At 42.5% G+C, this 27,990-nt stretch overlaps 1 protein-coding gene across 10 annotated transcripts in view; it reads left to right on the top strand.

The window, feature by feature from the left end:
- Positions 1-27,990, top strand: part of synrg (synergin, gamma) — a 37,685-nt gene extending 9,695 nt beyond the window's left edge. For 6 of the 10 annotated variants that reach the window (XM_047820479.1, XM_047820478.1, XM_047820477.1 and 3 more), the window contains 14 exons: positions 527-736; positions 980-1,107; positions 3,779-3,897; positions 4,405-4,467; positions 6,481-7,281; positions 14,153-14,677; positions 17,523-17,677; positions 17,844-17,897; positions 18,995-19,091; positions 21,279-21,427; positions 21,986-22,096; positions 22,245-22,283; positions 24,199-24,231; positions 27,055-27,990. In XM_047820479.1, the coding sequence (XP_047676435.1) occupies positions 527-736; positions 980-1,107; positions 3,779-3,897; positions 4,405-4,467; positions 6,481-7,281; positions 14,153-14,677; positions 17,523-17,677; positions 17,844-17,897; positions 18,995-19,091; positions 21,279-21,427; positions 21,986-22,096; positions 22,245-22,283; positions 24,199-24,231; positions 27,055-27,186 (2,616 nt within the window). In that variant the 3' untranslated portion in view covers positions 27,187-27,990. The remainder of the gene's footprint in view (positions 1-526; positions 737-979; positions 1,108-3,778; positions 3,898-4,404; positions 4,468-6,480; positions 7,282-14,152; positions 14,678-17,522; positions 17,678-17,843; positions 17,898-18,994; positions 19,092-21,278; positions 21,428-21,985; positions 22,097-22,244; positions 22,284-24,198; positions 24,232-27,054) is intronic. The other 4 variants (XM_047820480.1, XM_047820476.1, XM_047820474.1 and 1 more) reach the window with 3 other exon arrangements.

The raw sequence follows: 27,990 nt of genomic DNA, 5'->3' as shown, positions 1-27,990 counted from the left end.
GGAGTCGGTATCCATGAATCCAGTGTTCAGCAGCTATCTCAGCAATCACTGGTTTATGGTTTATCCAATACATTTATCATGTTTGAGAGCCCAGCTAAAAATGTTGGTAGAGCCGAACATAAATAAAAGATTATAAGATGCTATGTGTTTCCATTTAATCATTTCTTTCAGTATAGAAATATGTCATTATATCATTTAAAAAAAATCTTGAAGATAACAAGTATTTGGTTTTAATATGTAAGGAAAACCTCTTTTCCTAAAAGAGGAAGTTTCATATTTTAATCTCCTGTTCATCCTGGATATAAACCCAAAATCTAGTATAATATAATTCTAAATGATATCAAACACTTACTTGAGTCCTTTTTGTTTCATGACAGGTGTCTCGAGTGTAACTGCAATCAGATCTTTTGTTAAAGATTAATAAGTGCTTTGTTTAAAACACAGCTCAGAATCAATTATTTAAATAGTTGTAAAAGCTTATTTTGGGAAGCGAAGGTTATGTAGCTCTGATGGTCTTTTGTTCCAGAGTGGGCTTCCAGCGATGAGTCTGGACATCCTGAGTCAGTTCCCTACCCCTCCAGTGCCCAATTTGCCTGCAATGACTATGGCAATGCCAGCTGTCCTGACGCATCAGCAGCCCATAATGCCCCCTGCCTCGCCTGCTGTCATGCCAATGGCCTCCAACTCCCTGGCACAACCATCCAACAGCTTCATCGCCAATTTCCCACCTGTCCAGGTAACTGGCTTAAATACATTAAGGTGAAAGTAGCTGTTCTGGTACTGAAACCAAATAGCTCATGCAGGAGTTGTTCAGTTCCAGTACCAGCACCTGAGTACCAGCACCGTTACTTGTGTTCAATGTCTGTAAACCTCCACTTGCCCAGTAGGTCTCGTATCTTAATCCGACCCTAACAGTTTTCTGTCTTCTGAATTAGTTGTCCTGACAAATCTGATGCACTTTAATGTTGGCCTTCTCCAGGGAACCAAGGTGGATGATGATGATTTCCAGGACTTTCAGGAGGCGCCAAAAGCTGGAGATGATTCGTTCACAGAATTTCAAGGAGAAACAGGAGGAACGTTTCCCATTGTAACTTCCTCCCAAAGCAGGTGAGAGTTGAACACTGATCACGTATACTCCATTGTAAGGGATATGACCATGAGCACGTTTCCCTTTTATACATTTACAGAGAGCAGAAAAAGTCCCTGCAGAGCCATCAGACACTTTTGTTCCTGCAGAGCCATTGTTGCAGATTTTTTTAAATAATGAGACAAACATTTTTTGAAAGAATATGACTAAAGAGTAAGCTTTGAGTGTAATATCATTACTAATTGGCTTTTCCAATCCTCTTGACAAATCGTCTCCACTTGTCCAAGGTTAAGAGTGTCTCTGTGTGTACTGTACCTGCATCTTTAAAATCCCACATACATTTTCAGTGGGAATTCATGAGATGCTTAGGGTTGGTTTTTGTACACGTTTTCATTCCAATCACTACACCCTGGTTTCACCTGTTTGATCAGTTGAGCTTGGCTTTCAGTTGACTGAGATTGGTCACCCCTGGCTTAGACCAAGCAAGGGTCATTTCAGGTTACTGTCTTGTTGAAATGTCCGTCTTCTTTCCAAATTCGGTTTCTTGTGTATCGAATTAAAATTCTTATTTCCTTCCATGATGTTTAATGACCTAGTATCATTTTCACATAAGCAGATCCATCATGCTTCCATCTGTGGTCTTCCCATACTGTGGATATGGCTTTGGGATCATAGGCACCACCCAAGTCACATTACATTGTTCCGAATGAGACCGGCTCACACTGTGCGATTTAAGCCATGATTTTGTTCGTCTGAGACAAATTTTGAAAATCTGTAGTCTTTGATTATATTTGCATGGTCACCAAAAGCCGATTAACGGTCGTCGCGATCGGTTTCTTCCTCTGATGAAGTTCTGGCAGTATCAGACACCTACCTGCAGTGTGATATCTCCTACGACAAGTTTCAAACCAAGAACCGATAGGAGCGCCGAACCTGATGACGTGTTTAGCCCGACAACTTCAAACCATCTCAGGGAAGAAGTCTTTTTTTTTTTCTTCTATTTTTATAATCAAGGAAGGGGGGCACGGTGGCTTAGTGGTTAGCACGTTCGCCTCACACCTCCAGGGTTGGGGGTTCGGTTCCCACTTCCGCCCTGTGTGTGTGGAGTTTGCATGTTCTCCCCATGCCTCGGGGGTTTCCTCCGGGTACTCCGTTTTTCTCCCCCAGTCCAAAGACATGCATGGGAGAGTGTGTGTGTGCCCTGCGATGGGTTGGCACTCCGTCCAGGCTGTATCCTCCTTTGATGCCCGATGACGCCTGAGATAGGCACAGGCTCCCCGTGACCCGAGAAGTTCGGATAAGCGGTAGAAAATGAATGAGTGAATGAATCATCAAGGATCGTCATAAACAAAATCAACGCTACAGATTGTTTTCGTTTGCTGCTTCCGGCATTTTAGTGAGAGAATGCGGTCTGAAGGTGTCACGGTCTTCTCGTGTGCATCCGATTTTACCGTTTCTTGACTGACGTACAGTCTGACATGATGACCGAGGTCTGAGATCCTACGCTCTGACATGGGAATCATGTTCGTTCACTCAGCAGCGTCTCTACTTCCTCCGAAGGCTGAGAAAGGCACATCTCCCTCCCCCAACCCTGACCATGTTCTACAGAGGGACCATTGAGAGCATCCTGAGCAGCTGCATCACTGTCTGGTTTGGGAACTGTACGATCTCGGATCGCAAAACCCTGCAGCGGATAGTGAGGACAGCGGAGAAGATCATTGGGGTCTCTCTTCCCTCTATCATGGACACTTACACCACACGCTGCGTCCGCAAAGGCAACAGCATTGTGGATGACCCCACACACCCCTCACACACACTCTTCACCCTCCTGCCGTCTGGAAAAAGGTACCGAAGCATTCGGGCCCTCACGACCAGACTGCGTAACAGTTTCTTCCCACAAGCCATCAGACTTCTCAATAACCGAACTGTACTATACTGAGCACAACATACACACACATCATCTGTATGGACTGCACAGACCCTCACAAAACACACACACTGTTTTGCACACTTTTCTGCTGTTTTTGCACATATTGGACAATATCTCAGTCATCTGCTGTTTTTTGCACAACTCCATATATAATCCAAAGGACCTGCTGCTAAGAACCTGCTGCTGTTCATTCTTTTACTGCACAAAATACTGTTTGAACATTCAGTATTTACACCGGTCGGTCGGCGCTGTTTCTGTTACTGTGTATTGTCTTTTGTATATTGCATTTTTTGTACTTTTTGTATTGTCTTGTAACTTAATGTCTGCACTGTTTTTTGTCCTGCACTGTCTTTTGTCCTGCACTGTCTTGCTTGTCTTGTCCTGCACTGTTTGCACCAGGTTGCACAGTTGCACTTTATGTGGCTAAGACTACTTACATGTCCTTAGCCCTGTCTTTGTTTTATGTAGCACCTTGATCCTGGAGAAACGTTGTCTCATTTCACTGTGTACTGCAACAGCTATATATGGTTGAAATGACAATAAAAAGCTTCTTGACTCTTGACTTGACAAGCAACAATCGTGAAAGATTATGAAAAATCACAGTGGGAGCCCATGTGGTGTAGGAACAGAGATCATTGCAATTGTGTTTATGCTCCTAATTTAAGGAACATTACTGGCACCTCTGGGTTGTTTCAGTTGGACAAATGTAGACAATTGTGTGTGTGTGTGTGTGTGTGTGTGTGTGCGTGCGCACTTTACAGCATTCCAGCCATGCTGACTCCAGTCTCTAGCTCTTCAACCTCGTCTACCTCTGATAAGTATGCAGTGTTTAAACACATGTCAGTGGAGCATCCAACAGAACCCGCAGCTCCTGTCTCAGGTACAGAACACAGCACCTCATATGCAGACATGCACACACCCTCACAGTATACTTCCTCAACCTCGTAGTACTTTGAGTATTCCTTTTGGTTAATGCCGATTATCGGTGCTAATGAATTATTTTAGTCTTTAGCTGTTAAAGAATTCCCGATCAATTTACTGTGACGGAAATAAAGTGTGTTCTCCAAAGATTTGCTGTAAATAGCAGCGTGTCCACGTCTCTAGTAAAAAGGGTTCCTTCCTTTGTACAAAGTGTCATTTTATTAGTGAAGCATACTTTACACGACCACACAGAGTTGTACGATGAACTGATGATGAACTAGTGTTAACCTTGTGACAGCCTTTCAGATCCAGCCGTGTGAATGATTTCGATACGCACTTCTTTTGTCAAAGGCAAAAATATAATACAAGGTTATTTGGATGACATTTTGTAACTGCATTGGAGAATTTCGCCTATGAATGTATGGAGACATTCTGTGTTATTCTGGCTTTCCTGTCTTTGATTTAGATCATGGAGACAAATACAGTGTGTTTAGAGAGCTGGAGCATCCATCAGACAGGAAGCCAGTTGGTAAGCATTTTCCAGTCCTACACAGCGCACACACTTCACATTAAGATCACTGGATCGCTGGAAAGCTGATCCTATATCAACACGGTTCCTGCTTCTTGCCTTATCGTAAGCCTTTTTTCGCTTTTCGTTTTTATCCGCCACGTCAATCGCTGTCCATGTCTCCGCCGCATATTGAGAAGACACGCCCCTTTCTGCTCATTGGCTACACGTTAGTTTTGTTTGTCAGCCCCACTCGGTTTTCTTGAAGCATTTTTCAAACATCGTGCACCCCACCTTTAATTGGAATTAAAATATTCCATTTGCTTTAAACAGAATAGGGTAAAGCCCAGTCTGAATGACATTTGTGTCTGATTGAACAGTAATCAGTTTAATAAAAAAAAGTAACAGCCATGTAAACACGTGTCTGAGTACTTTCACTAATGGAGTCAGCAGTTAAACCATATAAAACTTAAAATGTGTAACCTGAACAAAACCCTTTTGCATACAGTATGTTACATACTTTTATTCTGTTTTAAAATACAAGTGAGGTTGGATTAGCAGTAGGAACAGGTGCCGGACAGACGTAAGACATGACAAGCGCATTAACATACGTTTTCTTCAGGCATTCGTGCAGAATAAAACATTACACTGTACTATAACACTATGTTTTATAACGTAGCGACGAGGTAAGCTAACACACACACGCACACACACAACGGGCAGCTACAGTAAGAGATTCAGTACATGTACAGTGTTTAGACTTTCTTTTGTCTCTAGGGAGCAATTTCAAAAAGCCTAGAAAAACCTATGCTTTGGACCCCTGATTAAAGTCCATTATTTGCACTATAAAGTTGCAAGCCGTTGAAAGACAAAGCAGTTGCGTGAGGCTGTTTAGTACCGAGTGTGTAGTCCGCAGTGGTTCAGCATCCGTACATTATTATTTTTATTTTTTAAAGAAACTTGTGTATATATTTATGGTTATATACTAACAATACTTAATTTATACATATATGACTTACTAAACTTTTGCAAAACTACAGAGACATTCCCACTTTCCAATAGAGATAGATGGTGTCAGACCCCTGGGTGTGAACATTCTTGTGCAGTTATTCCCAATTACTCTCTAAATTTCCTAGCCTATGTAAATGAGAAAAAAAAGTAAGTAATCATAGCAAATAAAATACTCTCACACACCACAATTTTCCCATGAACAACGATTTATTCGGAATCTACATACGGGATGGATTTATACAGATCGGAAACATGTAGAACATAGAAACTATTTTATTGGCAGTACATCAACGATTTTTATAAATTCGGGCCTGGTTAAAGCCGTCTCGCTTGGAATGAGCCTGAATGTGCTTCTGTTTCTACATAAAGTTCTGTACGTTCATGCAGGTGTATATGTGTGTCCCTATCTTACTAGAACAGAATCCAATGGGAGCAACTCTGAGCGCTCCAGTAAGTTTACAGTGGTGTTGACTTCTTCTCCACAAAGCTGTTCACAGCAGGTTATTTTTCCTGCTGCTTTTCCCTTCACTCTGAGTGAATGTTTTGTTTCGTAGCTTCGACGGAGCCATTCTGTCTCTTCGATAGCAGTAAAATGGATGAAACTTGCCAATCCACAGAGAATTTTTCACGGCGAGAGCCGAATGTGGTGCGAGAAACGGCACACAAAGGACATTACATGCTTCTACAGAGAGCCACATCTCTGTTAGGAAAAAACCTCTTAACATCCTGAATCAGCAGCATGGCATGTTTGCATTTCTGAGTGGCTTGAGGTGCTTCTGTTGTGTGGTGCTCTTTGTGTTTTTGTCTCTTCGTGGTCATCGAGTGACTCACTGAGTGATTCTGAAATTCAGCTGGATTGTCGGAAACTAAACTAAAACTGTGTTGTTGTTTTTTTCCTCTGTAGGATTGTGGAATGAAATTACTTTTCATTTCACAATCCTACAGTGGAAAGAAATACAGTTTTAAAGTCACTATGAAATGAAGTGACCCTTGTCATTGTTTTCTCTCTCCTTCTCTTTTCAGGGGAAGGTTTTGCTGATTTCAAGTCCGTTGGTGCCGATGACGGCTTCACCGACTTTAAAACAGCCAACAGCACTTCTCCAATAGACCCTCCAGACCAGGCCAAGACATTCCAACCTGCTTCATTTCCACTTCCTTTCAGCTCCTCTCACTCTCTTTCGCAATCTCAGACCCATCCGACTTCCCTGGCACAGCCTAAAAACCCTCTAAACATGTCAGACCTGGACCTCTTTTCCTCCATAGCGCCTCCTTCCACTGTTGACTCTAAAGCCACCTGTTTTTCCCATTCCTCCTCCTCTTCCTCTGCCTTGCCCTCGCTGCTCCTTCCTTCCGCAGGCCCCAAACCCGACGACTTTGGTGACTTCGCACTCTTTGGCTCCTCCTCTTCCTCATCTTCTGCCTCTGAGGCAGCTGCCTCAGCTCAGAGAGGATCCGGAGCAGGGGGAGCTGCGGCACAGGATGACTTCGCTGATTTCCTGTCGTTTGGTAACCCTGGGAAGCAGCCGACTGAGAGCAGCAAGGAGAGTGATGACTTTGCTGACTTTCAGTCATCCAAATTCCAAGAAAAAAGCTTAGTAGACAAGATGGCTGTCTTCAAACAGGCCAAGGAGGACTCTGCTTCGGTTAAGTCGTTGGACCTGCCGTCTATCGGAGGCAGCAGCGTGGGAAAAGATGACTCGGAGGATGCTCTCTCTGTGCAGCTGGACATGAAGTTATCAGACGTGGCTGGAGAGCTAAAGCACGGTGCATCTGACAGTTCATTGGACCTGCCAGGCTTGAGCTCCCATCAGCCCCCCGCCGCAGGTGAGGAATTAGTACGCTTGCTGTGGTGAGACGCACACATACACATACCGGATCACACCCCACACTCTGGTCAGGCTTTTTCACAGCCTTCTCACTGTCTGATCCAGCAGAATAGAGAGGAGTAGTATTTAGATTTGACTGGCTAAATGTTCTGGATGTATTGAAAGCTTGGCCCAGATCATTTTACCTTCTTTCATTCACCATCTTCCATTTACATAGGTTCATGTATTTGTCCTTCCATATTTATTTCATTTTTAATATCTCCGATAAGCCTGAGCTTCTACATGAAGTCGATCAGTATTCGTGACTGGCAGTATTTATCTGGATTCCCGGGTATAAAATAAGCTTGTCTTAGCGGCAGTGGGCTATCTACGTTGGAAAGTATAATACTAGGCGTAATCTCTCTAACGTCACAGGGTACAATGAATCAGGTGACTAGTCGCAACTCACCTATTCATCTTTAAACATTTCTCTAACGTTTCTAACAGTAAGGATCGTCCGCGTCCACTTTATTAATGAACGTCGTGTAGATTCACTGTGCTTAGAGTGTGACCTATGATCTCTCTGGTCTCACAGGAGAAGGTTCACCCATGTGATTAAATATGAAATGGCCCTTAGTACACTACGACCTAACCTTTTCACACTGAACACTGCATAGATGGTGCATACACACTGGTTTATTTGCTTTATACTGGTTTCTATCTGTACTAATCATTATCCTGCGAGTGAAAGAACACTAGTTTTCTCTTTGTCCTTCACCTCTTATGCCCCTTTTCCACCGAGGCAGTTTGAGCGCTGGTTCGGAGCCTAATTTAGAACCAGTTCTTTCTTTTTCGACAGCCAAAGCACCGGCTCTGTACCAGGAAAAGTGGTTCTTAAGTAGCACCAAAACGTTGCTGGTCTAGACTTAAGAACTGCTTGTGTCAGGAGCTGGGGGCGGGACTGGGGGAGGAGCTACTGTTAGCACCTGGGGTGGGTCTCGGGGCGGGGTTACTGTTAGCGCCTGGGGGCGGGTCTCGGGGTGGGGTTACTGTTAGCGCCTGGGGGCGGGTCTCGGGGCAGGGTTACTGTTAGCGCCTTTGATAATGTACCTACAGTATACTAATGTTTAATACACTTTTACTTTACTGCAATATGATCAGTTATCAGCACACATGATAGTAGGTAGCTACATGCTAAGGCTAACTTTTTTCTGTGTTAATGATAAAATAATGTTATGTACTTTCTCGATTACAACCTCCGTTTATACAAATTACACGGAGCTGCACGAACACGTCGGATTTGCCGCGTTTGGATGCCAATGTAGGTTCACAAAGCCATGAGCATTAACAGTAAAGCAACATCCGCCATTGTTGTTGTTGTGTTTGTGTTTGTCGCTGCTGCGCTAACGTTGCTGCGAAACGTGACACGTATACAGTGACGTCAGACTCGGCTCTGTGACGGCTCTCTAACCGATGGAAAGGCAAACCAGTTCTTAGAAGGTTCGCCAGTGGAACCAACTTTGAACCAGCACCAGCACGGGCTCTGAACCAGCACCCGCTTCTTTTTGGTGGAAAAGGGGTAATAGTGACGGGCTTAAGGGCATTGCTTATAAAAAGAAATTTTCCCTCTCTGGTTCTATTTAGGTAGTTCAAACCGTAATCCCCACTTTCTTTATCTTAAAGCATTGCCTTGTGCTTCATAACAGGATTTTATATTTATTCATATTTTTCTTAATGTTTGTATAAAAAAGATGATCACTTTCTGGTGGTAAAGCACTAAAATATACAAACTTTCTTTTTCTGCCTTGGCCAAAGCTGAATTTTTAAACCCTTTAGTTACAGACTTAGGTTATTTTTTATTGCTGTCGAAAAGATCAAATTAATCAAAACTTTAAAAAAACATGACTGTTAATAATTAAACAGTAATTAAACATAATAACAATTATTATTATTATTGATATTTATTTAATAGGAACGTGCAAAAACAGTTCGGTCATTTAAGTCGGCCACCCGAATTGTAGTCGCCAGTTTAGTTTAAAAGCTTTTTAATAAACCAAATCCACTTTACTGTAAAATATGAAATCACAATCGACTCAAAGCATTTTTTCAACTCTTTTTCCAAAGCACATTTAAACACCCAGTCAGTGGGAATCACGTCTGATCCGGCCAAAATGATGACATTTATAGTTGCAGCGTGAAACGTAAATCAGTTGGTGTTTTTTTTTTTTTTTTTTGCAAACTTAGATGCATTATTATTATTATTATTATTATTATTATTATTATTATTATTTATATTTAAAACGGAGACGCTTTGTCTTTCAGTTCGTGTCCGTCAGCATTTATGGCTGAAACGTCGATGCCGGTCTTTAGCCCAGTGTGTTCACCGTCCCTTGAATTCGAATAAGCTTTAATCAGACTTCTCTCATATTAATTTCCTTCTGCCCTGTCAATCATCATTTATTTACACAGCATCTCACCCTCCGTGGCTCATCATGTCTCGTTTTCATGCAAGGCATTACATCATTCCATTAACCTTCAGCTCGGTCATGATATCAGCCCAGTGTCAGGAAGCGTTGAGGACAGAGCACAGAGTACAGACGCTACTTTTCTGAGTCTGCTGGAAAGGAGCTAAAGGTAAAACAGTCCCCATTGCCTTATTGTCACAGCCTGCTAGTGTTAAATTCTGGTTAGTTTTTTTTTTTTTTAATCGCTCCACTAGACGATTCTCTGCTTTAAAATCCTTAAAGTCAGAGTGTCCTGCATCATTGAGCTCAACAGTGTTCTAGGAAAATTGGTCATATGACTTTTTCTTCCGGAAAGTTTTTGTATTCCTGATACACATGCCTCTGTTCGGGTTATCACGCAATTCCAGAGCTCAGATATAGACACGTGATGATAATTTGGCTGACGCATTAAAAGCAATTGAGGACAGAATAAGACACGCTGCTTCTAGGTTCTGCGATTTGAACTCAGTACCTTCATTACCACCGAGTATTGAATTTCTCAGCACCTCACTAAGCTCTGGATGTGGGTTGCTAACCTTTGATGAGACAGTATCTCTTTTCCCAAGTGTTTCAAGCCCCCAAAACGTGCTCCCTTAGTGCGGATGTGACGTTCTCCCGGTTCACCGGAGTGTCTCAGCCTCCAGTGGTTCTCACAGGACACACACCGTGTCACTTCTCATCTTCTCTTGCTTTTGTTTGCCACAGTTTGTACCTGCCTTTGCAATTTGTGAAATTGACAAGAAAGCAGTAAAAAAAATATTGCTAGGATTCTAGACATGGGTTCCGTTTATGGACAAGTAAATGTAGACATGTTGAATTAATAGTGTATTTTTATTACAGGAATATATGTATACTCTCATTTATTTTCAAACTATTGATAGATAGACCGAGCGATACTCCGGATTGTGTTTGTATGTGTTTATAATCAGTATTTCTGCACAGTGTTTTACATGCTGATGTGATGTTTAATTTGCTGCATTGTCAGGACGAAATAAGGTCCCACTTTTATCTATTTATTTATTTATCTATTTATTTATTTATTTGCACGCTTTGTTTGTTTGTTTGTTTATTTTATTTATTTATGAACCACTTGTGGTGTTCTTGCTAAGGAGCTCTGAACATCAGGTTGGCGAGAGAAAAAGGATACTGTCTCTGTTCTCTTAGTTCTGCATCTGTCACTCAAACATCCCAATGCTCTGATTGGCTAGCACTATTTATTTAACCCTTTGAGTACCTGGCTGCAGGAACACGACTTATGCTATAAGCCACCCAACACAATCCAGTCTGGCTGATTGCTCTGATTAAAATCAACGAAATGACAAGTCATAAGAACGGAAGTAGATGTTTGAGTGAATGCACAGCAGACCTTATATCAGGATTCCTGAAAGTGTGAGATTTTAATGATGCTTTCAGTTCCTCAAAGGGTGAAAAACTGCAAAGAACCTGTACTTTAATTCACCTTTTATCTTTGCTTAGTAAATGTTCTGTATCAATCGATTTCTCTCTTGCTTTCTCTTTTTTCAGCACAACTAGAATGTGTCTTTAACCTACGATGACATTTTAGTCTGTGAATGTGCCTTCTCAGTTCTGGTTTTGGGATTCTCTCTTTTAACATTCTTGCTTTTTCCCCCATTTTCACCCGTTCTGCATGCCTTTGTATTCTCATGATGACAAAAAAAAGGAGACCTTTTAAGTGTTTGGCGAAGCTCTTGTAACAACAGACTTTTTTGTGACCTATCTTTCTCTCTCTCTGCCAATGTTGTCGTAATAAATATGAATGCTGGTGTAGCAGAAATGTGTGCCGTTCTTACTTCTTCACCTTTCCTTCTTTCTTCCTCTTGCTAACCAAATAGTAGATCTGTTTAGTCATGCAATCAACAAGCACACTGCACGAGTTCCTTGTCAATTTCACAAATGGTTTACGCAAACAAAACTGCATGCGGAGAACTTGGCGATTCTTTAGAAACAAAAAAGTGGCGGAAATAAAACAGACGAGCACATTTTGGGTACAATGAATACGACTGATATGTCATTTAAGGAAAAAGAAATAATTAGGAAAATAAGTGTATTCATAGTAAACATGGACCGACGGACTAATCACGTGAAGTTACTTGAAGATACTTAATGGCAGGGTCTCCGATTTTTGAAAGCCAATGTTGACATTTGAAATCACCAAAACAAACACGCCCCTAACCCAAATGGGTCCCACCCCTGTATTATAGCTCCACCCACACATACATACGTAACCCAGGCGACTAATGGTAAGAAATGTATCTTTATCATAGCTGAAGTGAAGAACAATACGATTGCAGAAAAACAAACAATCAAAAATGACACAAGCATAATCATGTAAAGGACAAAGGCATATATTAGTTCTGTGTAACAAAGCAAAACCAACGTTACTCACCTATCGAGAAGGAAAAAAGCGCCTCGGCATCTTAAGTAAAGTTGAGTTTCCCGAGTCAATAACTCCTGAGCTAAACGCTGTTACTACACAAAACGCGGTTGTAGCTGCCTCTCTACATTACTACCATAGAAAAGAGGTGTTATTTGTGTAGTAACAGCGTTTAGCTCAGGAGTTATTGACTCGGGAAACTCCAACCTGTGAATATGTGGCCAACTTCCTGCTCCTTCAGTTCTCTCCAGCGCTGGAAAGCTGATCCTATATTAACACGTCCTACTTCTTGCCTTATCGTAAGTCTTTCTTCGCTTTCTTTCTTTGTTTTTATCCTCCATGTCAGTGTTAAAACCGCTTTCTGCTAATGTCACACATGCGCACTGAAGACGCTCTCCCCCGCATATTGACAAGACACGCCCCTTTCTGCTCATTGGCTACACGTTATTTTTGATTTTTGTTTATTATTCGGCCTATTATTTCAGAAGCATTTCTCAAAAATCGGAGACCCTGCCTTTAATTATATTATCCGCAGTATTTCCAGATGTTTCTGGTGATGTGTGCAGAACACGTGGTGAAGCGTAAACCAACATTCTGCAGAATATGAATGAAATCTCAAACAGCAGAATTTGGGAACAAAAACTTTAGATGCCTCCAGTGAGCTATAGGCTGAAACACCAAACCTTGTGTGTGTGTATATGTGTGTGTGTGTGTGTGTGTGTGTGTGTGTGTGTGTGTGTGTGTGTGTGTGTGGGTGTAGTCATTGTGGTCTGTGAGAAGCACTACTGAGCCCCGGCAGAGATTTCGCTCTGAACAAGGAAACCTACCTCTGCCTCTCAGAAGGCAGCGTTTAATGATCTGTAACATAAATCTCTAAGATAAATGTTTGAAAAAAGTCAATTCATCCGTAAAGATGAAGACTTTTATTTATTTATTTATTTTTACCCTCCTGAATGTGTTTGAGTCCAAACCCAGTCACAGAAGAGTTAACTCCGTACCGATCCCAAGCCCAGGTGAGATGGGAGGGTTGCGACAGGAAGGGCATCAGACATAAAACCAGCAGCAAAACACAATCTGCTGTGGTGCTTTTGAACAGGGAACAGCTGAAAGATAAACAACACTTATTTGTGTGTAATTCTAGTAAAACCAAGCTCGACTCTGATCTATAACCGAAATCACTGCAGAACATTTAGTGTTTGGTTGCTGGATCATCAGCACAGCAGTGACACTGACATGGCTGTGTGTGTGTGCTGGTGTAAAGTCCTGATGTGCTCGATCTTACCAGGACCACACACACACACACACACACACACACACACACACACACACACACAGCTATGACGTTGTTTTTGCTGTGTTGGAAATGCTGGTCATTTTTTCACTGTGATAATGTTGTGTGACACTTTAATACAGTCAGAAACGTCATAGCTACACATTTCCAACAACTCTGTGGTTGGTGCTGTTTAGCTGATGGTTATTCGTACCATTCGTTAGCTGATGGTTATTATTTCTAACAGGATTTCTCAGCTCATTTTTATTAGCTAGGGTCGAATATGGCAAGTGTAGTACATGTTGTGTGGTCAGTAGCAGTGCCACAGGTAAGTTTGACCTCACACTACACAGGCTTAGCCATAGAAGGTTTCTATATACTGTATATGTTTCTATACAGATAGAATTATTTAACATAAATTCAACCAATCAAATCAGTTGAAACTAATGAGCTTTTATAAATGCGGTATTAATGTCAGTGTTTGATGAAATGGCCTTGGACTGGTTTAAATCCAGAGAATCATGTGATCTTGGTCCACATAGACCCAAAGAAAGCAGGGAAGCAAGTCTGTGTTTTATTATTAATATTAAAGGTTATTAAAGAGACCAAATAGTCCAACGATTCGTGTCACTTTCTGATTTAAGGATAAGTGAGGCTTTGTTATATTTCAGTGGTTTAAGCTTCATGATCTGGAGCCACACAGGTTTCTGTTCTTTTTCAGACGTCGATGATCTCAAGTTCCATCCATTCGGGAGCTCTGGCATCAGCGTCCTGTCCAGCTGTGATTGGTCCGACAAAGACGATGCCCCGTCCGGACAGGGCACGAAAGCCCAGGGAGTCTCTGTGTCTGTGCTGCCCTCCTCAGCTACGCTTCACAAGAAGGAGACGTCATTCGGCAGCTCAGAGAACATCACGCACACCACACTAGAAAAAGTCACCACGTTCCCCATTGAAGACGCAGGGTTCGCTGACTTTGCAGACTTCAGTTCTGCCCAGCATGCACCCAGAGAGGAAGAGGAGGATGACTTTGGTGACTTCGCCAGCACTGTTTCAGAAAAATCCGACGCAGCCGATGCCGGTCTTGAGGCCACGCATCCTGAGGTGCCGGAGGACTTTGGTGCTTTCCAGGCAGACAAGCCCAAGTTTGGTAAATCTGACTTCCTGAAGGCGAGTGCTCAGCCAAAAGCCAAGTCCAGTGAGGAGATGATCAAGAACGAGCTCGCCACGTTCGATTTGTCCGTGCAAGGTGAGTGAGTCACACTGTGGGTGTGGTGGGAACTTGGGGGGGGCAGATTAACAAAGTTCGATGTTGCTTATTTTTGTAAATTTTAATGTGTGTGACATAAAATCAAAGGGAAATTTAAGGACTAAACTGAGGAACATAGCTGAGATCTGAATGAAAAAAGATCTAATGATCTGAGGAGGTTACAAACTCTTCGTCTCTGTAGCACTGATGCTAATCTTCTTCATACGAACCAAGTCCGTTCCTCTCCGGTTCTGTGCCCAGACGGCGCGGACCCATTCAGCGTTTGTTATTCCAGCTAACATTAGATGGCAGCATTGTGATTGAGGATCTTACCAAGTGTATCAGACACGGAGGAACACAGCCAGACAAAAGCCATGAGCAAACATTAACAGCCTCCTCGTTCATTAATCTGCTGTCAATTATTGTTGCTAAAAGCTTATTTACTTTTCCTGCACCTCTCTCCTCGATAGAAATGTCATTTGTTTCAACGAAAGTGCTGTTTTTTTTTTCCCTCGTCCTCTATTTGGCAGTTAATCTGATGTGTGTCCTGTGCTGAAATAGATGAGAAGTGATGTGATGGTCATCTGGTGACTGATGTGTATCATTTGAGAGTCTGTGTCTGTGTGTTAGCGTACACTTGGTCCTTCTCTTCCCTACTGGAGCTTTGTGTGTCAGTTTAAATGTGTGTGTGTGTGTGTCTCTGTCGGGGGGGGGGTCTGTCTGTCTGTAAGTATGTGTGCATCTGTGTGTGTGTTTGTCTGTCTGTAGGTATGTGTGCATGTGTGTGCGTGTGTGTGTGTGTGTGTTTGTCTGTCTGTAGGTATGTGTGCATCTGTGTGTGTTTGTCTGTAAGTCTGTGTGTGTTTGTCTGTCTGTAGGTATGTGTGCATCTGTGTGTGTTTGTCTGTAAGTCTGTGTGTGTTTGTCTGTCTGTAGGTATGTGTGCATCTGTGTGTTTGTCTGTCTGTAGGTATGTGTGCATCTGTGTGTGTGTTTGTCTGTCTGTAGGTATGTGTGCATCTGTGTGTGTTTGTCTGTCTGTAGGTATGTGTGCATGTGTGTGCGTGTGTGTGTGTGTTTGTCTGTCTGTAGGTATGTGTGCATCTGTGTGTGTTTGTCTGTAAGTCTGTGTGTGTTTGTCTGTCTGTAGGTATGTGTGCATCTGTGTGTGTTTGTCTGTAAGTCTGTGTGTGTTTGTCTGTCTGTAGGTATGTGTGCATCTGTGTGTGTTTGTCTGTCTGTAGGTATGTGTGCATCTGTGTGTGTTTGTCTGTCTGTAGGTATGTGTGCATCTGTGTGTGTGTTTGTCTGTCTGTAGGTATGTGTGCATCTGTGTGTGTGTTTGTCTGTCTGTAGGTATGTGTGCATCTGTGTGTGTTTGTCTGTCTGTAGGTATGTGTGCATCTGTGTGTGTGTTTGTCTGTCTGTAGGTATGTGTGTGTTTGTGTGTTTGTCTGTCTGTAAGTATGTGTGTGTCCGTGTTTGTGTTTGTCTGTCTGTAGGTATGTGTGCATCTGTGTGTGTGTTTGTCTGTCTGTAGGTATGTGTGCATCTGTGTGTGTTTGTCTGTCTGTAGGTATGTGTGTGTTTGTGTGTTTGTCTGTCTGTAGGTATGTGTGCATCTGTGTGTGTGTTTGTCTGTCTGTAGGTATGTGTGTGTTTGTGTGTTTGTCTGTCTGTAGGTATGTGTGTGTCCATGTTTGTGTTTGTCTGTCTGTAGGTATGTGTGCATCTGTGTGTGTGTTTGTCTGTCTGTAGGTATGTGTGCATCTGTGTGTGTGTTTGTCTGTCTGTAGGTATGTGTGCATCTGTGTGTATTTGTCTGTCTGTAGGTATGTGTGTGTTTGTGTGTGTGTTTGTCTGTCTGTAGGTATGTGTGTGTTTGTGTGTTTGTCTGTCTGTAAGTATGTGTGTGTCCGTGTTTGTGTTTGTCTGTCTGTAGGTATGTGTGCATCTGTGTGTGTGTTTGTCTGTCTGTAGGTATGTGTGCATCTGTGTGTGTTTGTCTGTCTGTAGGTATGTGTGCATCTGTGTGTGTGTTTGTCTGTCTGTAGGTATGTGTGCATCTGTGTGTGTGTTTGTCTGTCTGTAGGTATGTGTGCATCTGTGTGTGTGTGTTTGTCTGTCTGTAAGTATGTGTGTGTCTGTGTTTGTGTTTGTCTGTCTGTAGGTAAGTGTGTGTCCGTGTTTGTGTTTGTCTGTCTGTAGGTATGTGTGCATCTGTGTGTGTGTTTGTCTGTCTGTAGGTATGTGTGCATCTGTGTGTGTGTTTGTCTGTCTGTAGGTATGTGTGCATCTGTGTGTGTGTTTGTCTGTCTGTAGGTATGTGTGCATCTGTGTGTGTGTTTGTGTGTGTGTGTGTGTGTTTGTCTGTCGGTATGTGTGCATCAGTGTGTGTGTGGGGGTGTGTGTCTGTGTTCCTGTATCTGTCTTTGTGTCTCTCTGTTTGCCTGCCTGTCTTTGTGTGTGTCTGTCTGTCTGTGTGTGTCTGTCTGTCTGCCTGTGTTTGTCTGTCTGTATGTGTGTGTGTGTGTGTATGTGTGTTCGTCCCTGTGAGTGTGAGTGTGTGTGAAATCTGCTGAATAATTTATACCCACACCACTGGCCTGCTGCTTCACTACATAATTATCATTTGTTGCAAATGAGGTATTTATGGTTGCTGTCCTTGTGCAGGATGAATTAGGGACAACATTTTAGAGCTGAACGCTGCAATTATAGACCAGAATAAACACTGAGACCCAAATAATAAACGAAACAGTGGAAAAACAGTAATTGAAACATCATTGAGTGTGTGTGTGTGTGTGTGTGTGTGTGTGTGTGTGTGTGTGTGTGTGTGTGTTTGCAGGGTCCCATAAGCGCAGTCACAGTCTAGGGGAGAAGGAGATCTGCACCACACCTGCTCCTGAACAGCAATTTCGCGATCGCTCGAACACCTTGAGTGAGAAACCAGCGCTGCCAGTCATCCGGGACAAGTACAAAGATTTAACAGGAGAGGTTGAGGTCAGAGCCGCTCTTCTCTCTGTCCCTCTGTCCCGTCTGATACTGCAGTCTGACATACAATCTGATTCTTTTTGCATTGCTGAACTTAACTAAGTTTTAATAATCACCTTAATAAGGTTTCATTTACTCTGTCTTATAACTGCTGTGTTCTCTTGTGACAACAAAGGAGAGTGAGCGCTATGCGTACGAATGGCAGAGGTGCTTGGAGAGCGCTTTTCAGGTAAAACTCCTAAGCAAACAACACACACACCTCAAAATTATACTCTTCAAATTGAGCTCTGCTGATCCTCAGGGGTCCACCATATACAAATAGGGGGTTTCAGGTTCTAACCCCAACACAACATCTACACAACAGCTACTATTGTCTATACAACTGGAAACAAAAGTGAGGAAGTAAACGTTAGTGTCAATATTTTGTCATAATGACATAATGCACCATTGTTGTTTACCCCACTGCCTTAATCGTCCTGGGCATGGAATTCACTAGAGCTGCACAGGTTGTTGCTGGGATCCACTCCTCCTCCTTCCACTCCTCCATAATGACTGGTATATACTGGTACTATGACAAGCAAGAATGCATGATCAAAATCTCTGATGCAACCTGCTGCTTTTTGTGGATAGCGACATGGATTGTTGAAATCTCAAGGATTCTTCCTTTAATCTCCTTTATAACAGTGAAAAACACACATGTAATGACTTTCTGTGAGAGCCGTACTCCTCACGTTCCGTACACATGAGGGCTTTGGCTGAACCTGTTGTGCTGATGTCACACATCTGCAGAAAATCTGCTGAAATTACACGCCTGATTTTGCTTCATATTTTAACATCTGCGTACTCCAAAATACGCCAAAAGTCTTCAGCCCCCCCACCCCTCAATCCTCCAATAATGACATCCTTAAGGTTTGACAGCTGCATAGATGTTCTGAAACTTTATTGATCTTCCAGCTTAGTGTTCCTGTCTCATGTGGACTTTAGATAAGGAGATGAGGACATTGATGTTATGTCACTACTTTACCGTACTTCATCCTTCTCACCAGTGGGATTATAAGTTGTTTGTCAGCTCTGTACAATGGGACTGGTTTGAATGTTGTGAGCTGTTGGTTATAGAGGAATAGAAAGCTTTAGTGTCTCAGATGTAGTGGATATAGGATACAGTTCATTAACTGATTCAGCTCTCTTTCTGTCTCTGTCTCTCTCTCTATCTCTCCCTCTTTCTTTCTCTCGCTCTCTCTCTCTCTCTCGCTCTCTCTCTCTCTCTCTCTCGCTCTCACTCTCCTTTCTCTCACTCTCTCCCTCTTTCTCTCTTTCACCCTACAGGTGATCGCCACAGCCAACAACACCCTTAATGGTATCAGCAGTTCCACCGTGTGCACTGAGGTCATCCAGTCAGCACAGGGCATGGAGTACCTGTTAGGTGAGAGCTGCTGGGATTAATATCCTTCATGGTCGCTCACAGCACTGGTGACTTTTTCATTCTGATTGGTCAAACGGTGTCGATTATTTTCTATCACAGCACATTGTTTCTATAGTAACAACTAACTCTTGTCCAAGGAAGATGCTCACATCATTGTTATTAAACAAATAGATGTATGTAAGAGTTGCTGTGATGAAACTTTCTCTAAGGAGAACTCTTATTTACCATTTATGTAACGAGGCCCAACGTCAGGGCTTCCAGGTTACGCTTTCAGCCACAAAATCTGATAAAAAGTTGACAACTTTGCACTTTATTTGCTTTTAACTCACTAATAAAAAACAAAACACTCGTTTAGAATTAATAAAAGTGTTAACAATGCATCCTTACATAGCTAAAAGGTATTCAGTTCAATTTATTTGTATAGCTCTTTGAACAGTTCACATATGTAAAGCTGCTCTAAGACAAAGTATAGAAACAGAATACAATTTTTTTTTTTTATTTGAAAGTATTTGATCTTTACTAAATAATAATAAGTAGTATCTGTTGTTGAACTATTCTGGACATGCTGTCGGAAAATAACCAGCTCTGTGGTTTTGTGATTGAACCTTTGATGTGGGAATCTTGTAATGACATCATTTTTAACCGTTACGAGTTGGGAAACGTACCGTGGAAGCCTCCGAGGCCTTCTGTGTAGTCGGGGTTATAGATATATATATATATATAGATAGTCATAGGAAGTCCGTCTATCGTTGAGAGGGAATTCTTTGGTTTTTCCTGGTGGGAAGTTGGAAATTATGAGTTATGACCTGTAGACAAATTTGTCAGTGCTTTGTATACGGACAATATCTCACCACTGTGGTGTTGATTATTTTACTCTAACAGCACACCACACTATTATTATTAAAGGTGGGGTCTCCGATGTTTTAAAGCCAATGTTGACACGAACACGCCCCTAACCCAAATGGGCCCCACCCCTGTATTGATAGCTCCGCCCACACATACATATGTAACCCAGGCAACTAATGGAAAGAAATGGGTCTTTATCATAGCTGAAGGGAAGAACAATACGATTGCAGATAAACAAACAAGCAAAAATGACACACAAGCATAATCATGTAAAGGACAAAGGCATATATTAGTTCTGTGTAACAAAGCAAAACCAACATTATTCGGCCCGACTCAGTTTTTTGAAGCATTTCTCAGAAATCGGAGACCAGGCCTTTAACATACAGTATATCCTTCTTCCGGGTTTTTTTTTAACTGTCGTCTGTGATTCGTTGTGCTACAAATGAACTCATCCTCTATGTGCCAGAGTTTCAGACTTCTCCCTGTAGTGGCTTTTATTCAGCTCGGAATGTTACGTCTTTACTCAAACACAGCGATGAAGCTCTTTTATCTGTTTCTCCAACACACACAGCTCAGTTCTTTTAGAATCTTTTAGAATCTAAACCTTACTTGTGCATTCATATAAATATATACATTACTGTGCAAAAGTTTTAGGCAGGTGTGAAAAAATGCTGTAAACAAAGAATGCTTTCAGAAAAAACGTGATGGCACGGCCCCCACAGAGCCCTGATCTCAACATCATTGAGTGTGTCTGGGATATGAAGAGACAGAAGGATGTGAGAAAGCCGACATCCACAGAAGATCTTGGTTAGTTATCCAAGATGTTAGGAACAACCTCCCAGCCGGGTGCCTTCAAAAACTGTGTGCTAGTGTGCCTAGAAGAATTGCTGCTGTTTTGAAGGCAAAGGCTGGTCACAGCAAATATTGATTAGATTTAGATTTGTCTTTTGTTCATTCACTGCATTTTGTTCATTTATGATAAGAAATGTTTAAGACTTCCATTTTTGAAAGCATTCTTTGTTTACAGCATTTTTTCACACCTGCCTAAAACTTTTGCACAGTACTATATATGTGTGTGTGTGTGTGTGTATATATATATATACTGTATATATCTGGGACTCTGGCAGTAGCATCAATAGAAAAACATCATAATTAGGCTCTTCATGTTAGACATCAACTTTATGTACCAACAGTACAAAACTTCTTGTTAACAAATCACAAATCAGACGAGTGTTTATGATGGATGAACGTTTGATGACATGCTAAAAACTCACCAGGACACATGAAGAATGGACAGTGTTCTCGACTCAGTACTGAATTAAAGCCGTGTGTGTGTGTTAGGTGTGGTGGAGGTGTACCGTGTGGCCAGGCGAGTGGAGCTGGGCATCAAGGCCACAGCTGTGTGCTCAGAGAAACTGCAAGAGCTGCTGAAAGACATCAGCCGTGTGTGGAACAACCTCATGGGCTTCATGTCTCTGGCCAACCTGTCAGTGAGTAGTTCCACCATCATAATGAACCACTTCAAGCACACTGTGGCTTTTCCACCCAAATCTAATTTTACAGTCAGGTGGAACGTCATCCGGTACAATTTTGAAGTATTTTTTCTGCGTCCTGAGGTGCAGTGAGCCACATTGCTGGTCAGTGCTGCGTAGAGAAAGAAGAGAAAATAGAGAGATTGAGCTTTGTGCTCAGTCTGAGGTTGACTCCTGGGAGAATATTGCTTTTCAGATAGCAGATCTGTGTAAGCAAGAGAGCAACAGGCAAGAGCGAGTGGGAGTTGGAAGGCAGAATGTGAATTTTCTTTTCATGCAATCCAAAAGCACCGTGTCTCGTCTGGGGCTTTTTTACTTTTTCCTGTGCAGGTGTATTGATCAGCAGACTGGATGTGAGATCCTTTCATTTTTACTGCTTAAGGCTTGGAGGAGTCTGAAAACTCTTTCTAGAGCATAGGCATTGATTCTCTGTGTGTGTGTGTGTGTGTGTGTGTGTGTGTGTGTGTGTGTGTGTGTGTGTGTGTGTGTGTGTGTGTGTGTGTGTGTGTTTTCCAGCCTGATGAAAGCTCCCTGGACTTCTCCTCCTGTATCCTGAAGCATGGCATCAAGAATGCCAAGGAGCTGGCGTGTGGAGTGTGTCTGCTCAACGTGGATTCACGCAGCAAGGTCTGCATTGCCTACCAGGCCAGATTATATACATCTGTCGCTAGTTTGTTTCCTGTTATCTTCACCATGATGTTTTCACAACAGCCATAAAGTCAATTTCATGCGAGGTCCGAGACTGAACTCTGCTTTGACTTTGGTTATTTTGTAGAAGAAAGAGGAGAACACGTTCGGACGTCTCTTTAAAAAAGTATGACACTGATCTTTTAATTTTGGTGCTTTTAGGGAAATTGGTGCTCCTACTTCCTGCTCTGTGGTGCCAGAATGACCCATGTCTATAGCAGCTAGCTGGACACTCTGTAGCATACGTTCTCTTCAGAAGTAGTTAATGTCGTTCTCTCGCTCTAAGCAGCTCTGCTGAAGATCTGTGTGGCTCCTGTTCTATTACACACTGTTGTACAGAACTCCAGAGAGACTGTTGATGACATGTTGATGATATGGTGGTCATTTTGGCACCTCAGTTTGGTAGAAGGGTGATGCAGCTGATTTAGTAGGTGGTGGCACAATGATACGGCCGGTAGCTTTTCCTCCTCACAGCTCCAAGCTGAGCTCAGGTTACTGTCTCTCTCTCCATATCCATATGGGTTCAATATGAGGTCTCTGCTTTCCTGCCATCTCCTACAAATCTTTGCAGCAGGTGGATTTCCAGCTCTAAATTCTCAGGTTCACACTATGTTCTTGGGATAGGCTCCATAATGAATAAATGAATGAGTGCTAATCTCGCCAGTAGTAATAAAAGCCAAGGTGCAGCCTATCGGCTGTGGTGTATTAACATCCAGCTTTTCACCAAAAACACTGCTGAAAATTGAATCTAATCACAAATCCATTTAACTGAAGAAACCCCTCACGTGAGCAGTGCAACAGCTCCTGCCTACAGCACCAAGTCCAATCCCATCATATTACTGCTTTCCACCAGTCACCTGAAAGATCGAAAAGCTGCTTATTGGAGAAAATTGAAATGTACAGCTTTAGATTTGGAGAGACATTGGTGTGGTGTTTTTGATGGGAAAGGTCTACAGGATGGAGTTTGTCTCTGTGGGACTTCACTGGAATTGGCTGCATATCAGCTGGGGCTCATAACCAGCGTCATCAGGAATGGGCAACTAGCTGCTAGCTATTTCTGATACAGATGTTGTTGGTTTTGTTTTTTTTAAAAGCCAAAACATTTTTTATAAGGAATATAAAGTACAAAACTCCTAGGACACACACACACATTTATCTAGTTAAATTTTTTTTTTAATTCTTGAATGAAATAACAATATCCTCTTATTTCGCTCACAGGTACTGTAGTATGTTTGTAAAGTAGTGCGACGTCACGTGCAACTAAACTATACAGCAGGTATTATGCAGTCATGACATGTTTGTCACAGTGATCTGAAGCTGACTCTGCACCGCTGACTCTCCCCTGCACATTGTGATTTATATACAACAGTGCCGCTGAATTCTCAAAACAATAAAAACTAGGTAATGTAACGTCGGTGTGAGGGCACAGAGGAAGACCCACGAGACATTACGTTTATCAAAACACAACCAAAACCAAACTGGCAGTTCACACTTTTTGGCTTGCGTGGGTCTCACTAGCTCGGCCAAGCAGTGTCACGCTATGTCTTGCTCTCACCAATGGGTTATAGGCAAAACATTCACATAATTAAACTCTAATGAGACACAGGTGACGATCATCACAAGCTACCTGCCGGCTCGACACACACGTCTCCGTCCACAGACAGGGACGCCACCACAGGGTCGCTGTTTAATTACACAGGGAAATGTTATCATTGATAAATAGCTGTGGTATAAAATGAGATGTACTGTTATAGGAAAATAATCAACTGTGGTGGTGTTTCCACAGCTTCACATCAGGGCTACATGACCACCACGTTTCATTATTTTCCTAAAGCATCTAAACCCTGTCATGACCACACACACAATTTAACTCCCTGTGTTAAACACTTTAACTCTGATTTCCTTCCAAAGATTTGCCACCTAATTTTCTGTACATTGCCTATGTTGCCTGTTCCTGTGACGTTTATATGGGCTGTTACACATTAAAACTCATAAGGCTTCTTTAGTTCAGACATCCATAACAATGTTTATAATACTTTCAGGCACTGACAAAAGACCCGGGCACAAAGTTAACGGTAAACACTTTGCTTTTTTTCTGAAGACTTTACTGTTATACTGATGTATTCTCCCCAGGATATGAGGAGGTCTTTACAGCTGTTCACATATAAGCCTGGATTCTGATCGTAATTAACCTTTGAGCTGAACTGTGTGCCGTTCAGATGACCTTTTCCCCATCTGCGGACCTTCATCTGCCTGTGGAATATGTCAACATGAAATTAGCCTTTTTAATTATGGAAATGTCTATTGCAGTGTCACATACTCGTTAAATGGCTAAACGGAATCTTGTAATAGACCGAAATGAAGAACGACCTGTGCTCGTTCATTTAGTCACAGTGTCATGTGGCAGCACAAAGCATCATTAAAATCATGCAGATCCAGTCCAAGAGCCTCAAGTAAAAATATTTAGTTGTCCAATATCTGTTGTGTCAGATCCCTGATTTTGGTTGGAGAGGAACTTGACGTGGTCTTCTGTTACAGCTTATTCACCTCAAGGTCTGACTGTGAGATGCAGAGATGAACAGAACGATGCTTTGAGTTACTGTAGACCAGGGGTGTCAAACTCTGGCCCTAAGTATATGTGTAATTATGAACGTCAGGCTAAGAAGTGCTAGCCGTTCTGGTGTAATTATATTTGACCCGCGAGATCATATCAATTGTGCATTACAGCTGGCTAGCCGCATGCTCCGCTAATACTACAAATCCCAGAAAGCCTTGCCACTGTATTGACGCGTAGTCACGAACAGCAAGCGCCCCTCATTCTCTGTTGACAGTCGTTAAAGGCAGGGTCTCCGATTTTTGAGAAATGCTTCAGAGAACTGAGTCAGGCTGATAATAAACAAAAATCTAAACAAACGTGTAGCCAATGAGCAGAAAGGGGCGGGGCTTGTCAATATGCGGCGGAGAGAGTGTTCAGTGCGCATGTGTGACATTAGCAGAAAGCGGTTTTAACATTGACATGGAGGATAAAAACAAAGAAAGAAAGCGAAGAAAGGCTTACGATGAGGCAAGAAGTAGGACGTGTTAATATAGGATCAGCTTTCCAGCGCTGGAGAGAACTGAAGGAGCAGGAAGTTGGCCACATATTCACAGATTGGAGTTTCCCGAGTCAATAACTCCTGAGCTAAACGCTGTTACTACACAAATAACACCTCTTTTCTATCGTAGTAATGTAGAGACGCAGCTACAACCGCGTTTTGTGTAGTAACAGCGTTTAGCTCAGGAGTTATTGACTCGGGAAAGAGCTCAGGAGTTGTTCCAAATCCTGTGTTTAAGCAAAACTAAAGTTTGTTTCCATATGAAAAAGGTTGAACATTACATATCAGTTAATTGCAGTTAATTTTTCAATGATTATTCAGTTTGGCCCGTGACTTTATCTCAGTTTTATATTTTGGCCCACTGTGAATTTGAGTTTGACACCCCTGCTGTAGACATTCTGTTAGCTCTAAAGCAGTCTGACCTTTTTCCTCTGACCTCTATCATCAACCCCCACAGAACTGCTGCCCACTGTGTAAAATCCTAGGAGATTCCATCTGGTACCATCAAGCAGGCCGTGGTTTAACTTCCTGACATCACACTTTCCCCATTCCCATTTCTTGAGCTGGATTTGTGTGCATTGTGCTGCTGCTGCCACATGATTTGCTGATTGGATCGTTTTTATGAGTAAGCAGGTGTGCAGGTGTTCCTATTAAAGTGGCCAGGGGGTTGTATATGTATATAGGTACATGTATATATTTATATATATTACAGCCTCTCTGTGTAGGAGGCTGTGATTCACTACATGAGTCATAGATTTCACCAGGAATGCAAACCCAAAGCCGCTTAGCGCACACACACACGCGCACACACACACACACGCACACACACACATGCGCGCACACACACGCGCACACACACGCACACACACACACACACACACACAGAGCAGCAGCTGTGGCTTTCAGTAAGATAGTGTTAAATCTGGCTTGTTGATCGAACTCTACAGCTCATTTTCCGCTTCCATATATAGACACTGATGAAGAGCGCAATCTCCTTTAAATCATGTGAAGCAGTCACACACAATACACACACAATACACACACAATACATGCTTACTGCCCTAACCACACCATACTAAGTGTCCTCTGTGTGTGAGTGAGCGTCCTCTGTGTGCGCGAGTGAGCGTCCTCTGTGTGCGCGAGTGAGCGTCCTCTGTGTGCGCGAGTGAGCGTCCTCTGTGTGCGCGAGTGAGCGTCCTCTGTGTGCGCGAGTGAGCGTCCTCTGTGTGCGCGAGTGAGCGTCCTCTGTGTGCGCGAGTGAGCGTCCTCTGTGTGCGCGAGTGAGCGTCCTCTGTGTGCGCGAGTGAGCGTCCTCTGTGTGCGCGAGTGAGCGTCCTCTGTGTGCGCGAGTGAGCGTCCTCTGTGTGCGCGAGTGAGCGTCCTCTGTGTGCGCGAGTGAGCGTCCTCTGTGTGCGCGAGTGAGCGTCCTCTGTGTGCGCGTGCGAGCGTCCTCTGTGTGCGCGTGCGCGAGTGAGTGTGCGTGTGAGTGAGTGTGAGTGTGTGTGTGTGTGTCCCAGAATTGTATACTAATTATTATTAGATAGAGATTTTAGGAATGAAGACTTAACAGTATTAAGAAGACATTTGAGAGAATTTCCATACATTAACTGTGTTGTGTTTAATGTATAAAGCCCCAGTCTGAACAGAACACACTCCTACACTGACACTGTGACCAACAGTTATAGTCACAAAAGCACTGTTGTTGTTGTTGTTGTTGTTGTTTAGATGAATGGTAATGAATGTGATTCAACCTAAACGCTTTCTGTTTCTGCTCTTCCCTGCCGGCTCGCATGCTGCGGACAGGCTTTTAACTCCGAGACAGATAACTTCAAGCTGACGTACGGCGGGCACCAGTACCACGCCAGCTGCGCTAATTTCTGGATTAACCGCGTAGAGCCCAAGCCTCCTGGCCTCATCCTTCCTGACCTGCTGTGATTTCTCTCATCCACCTCTGCTGCTGGGGAACAAGTGGGGGAAAAAAACTGGTTCTGAAGTTTTGCTCTTTCTTAATTTATTGTCTTTTCCCCCTCTGTGAAACGTTTTGCTTTTTCAACTTGGCCTGTTATGGTACTGAGTGTTTTGTGAATGTTTGCTGATGTAAAGAAACAAAAAAATGAATAATTTATTGACATTGAAAATTTTTGGCTTTGTATTTCTGACTGTTTGAAGGACTGCAGTGTCGGAGCTTAACCTACAGAGCGATAGAGACCTGACAGCCATCTATAAAGAACGCCGTGTCTGTCATTTGAGCAGAAAAGTAACAAGTAGTTAATTGCGTAATGTGAAGCAACCAAGACTTTCACTGTAGTATTTACACTGGATAATTGTTCACTAGACTACGGCCGAGTTACCTAGAAATCAACATAATTTAGACCTTCGTGTAGAAGGACAGGAAGGTGTTTCCTCCTCCTCATGCTCATCAGGGCCTGTGCTGTCAGTTAACTGGAAGTGGATCATGAAAATGGAGGGTGTGGGATTATTTCAGACGTAATTATATTTTCCTAACAAATCACGACCAGACAAGACCATTCAACTTTAACTGGGGTCTTTTGACAGTGTTCTATTCTCTGTTGTATCTTAAAGAACAACAAAAGGTTGTGGTCATAAAAATGGCTTGTTCTTTCTATACTTCAGACAAAATTGAGCGTATTTACAGAAAATACTTTGAGCGTTAATAACATGGCTGTAGATAAAGGTGATGTCTATTCAAATGGCTATTAAAATGCTGTGTACAATTGC

The sequence above is a fragment of the Tachysurus fulvidraco genome, chromosome 11, assembly GCF_022655615.1.
Source record: "Tachysurus fulvidraco isolate hzauxx_2018 chromosome 11, HZAU_PFXX_2.0, whole genome shotgun sequence".
Lineage (NCBI taxonomy): Eukaryota > Metazoa > Chordata > Actinopteri > Siluriformes > Bagridae > Tachysurus > Tachysurus fulvidraco.
This window is presented reverse-complemented; position numbering and strand designations above follow the sequence as displayed.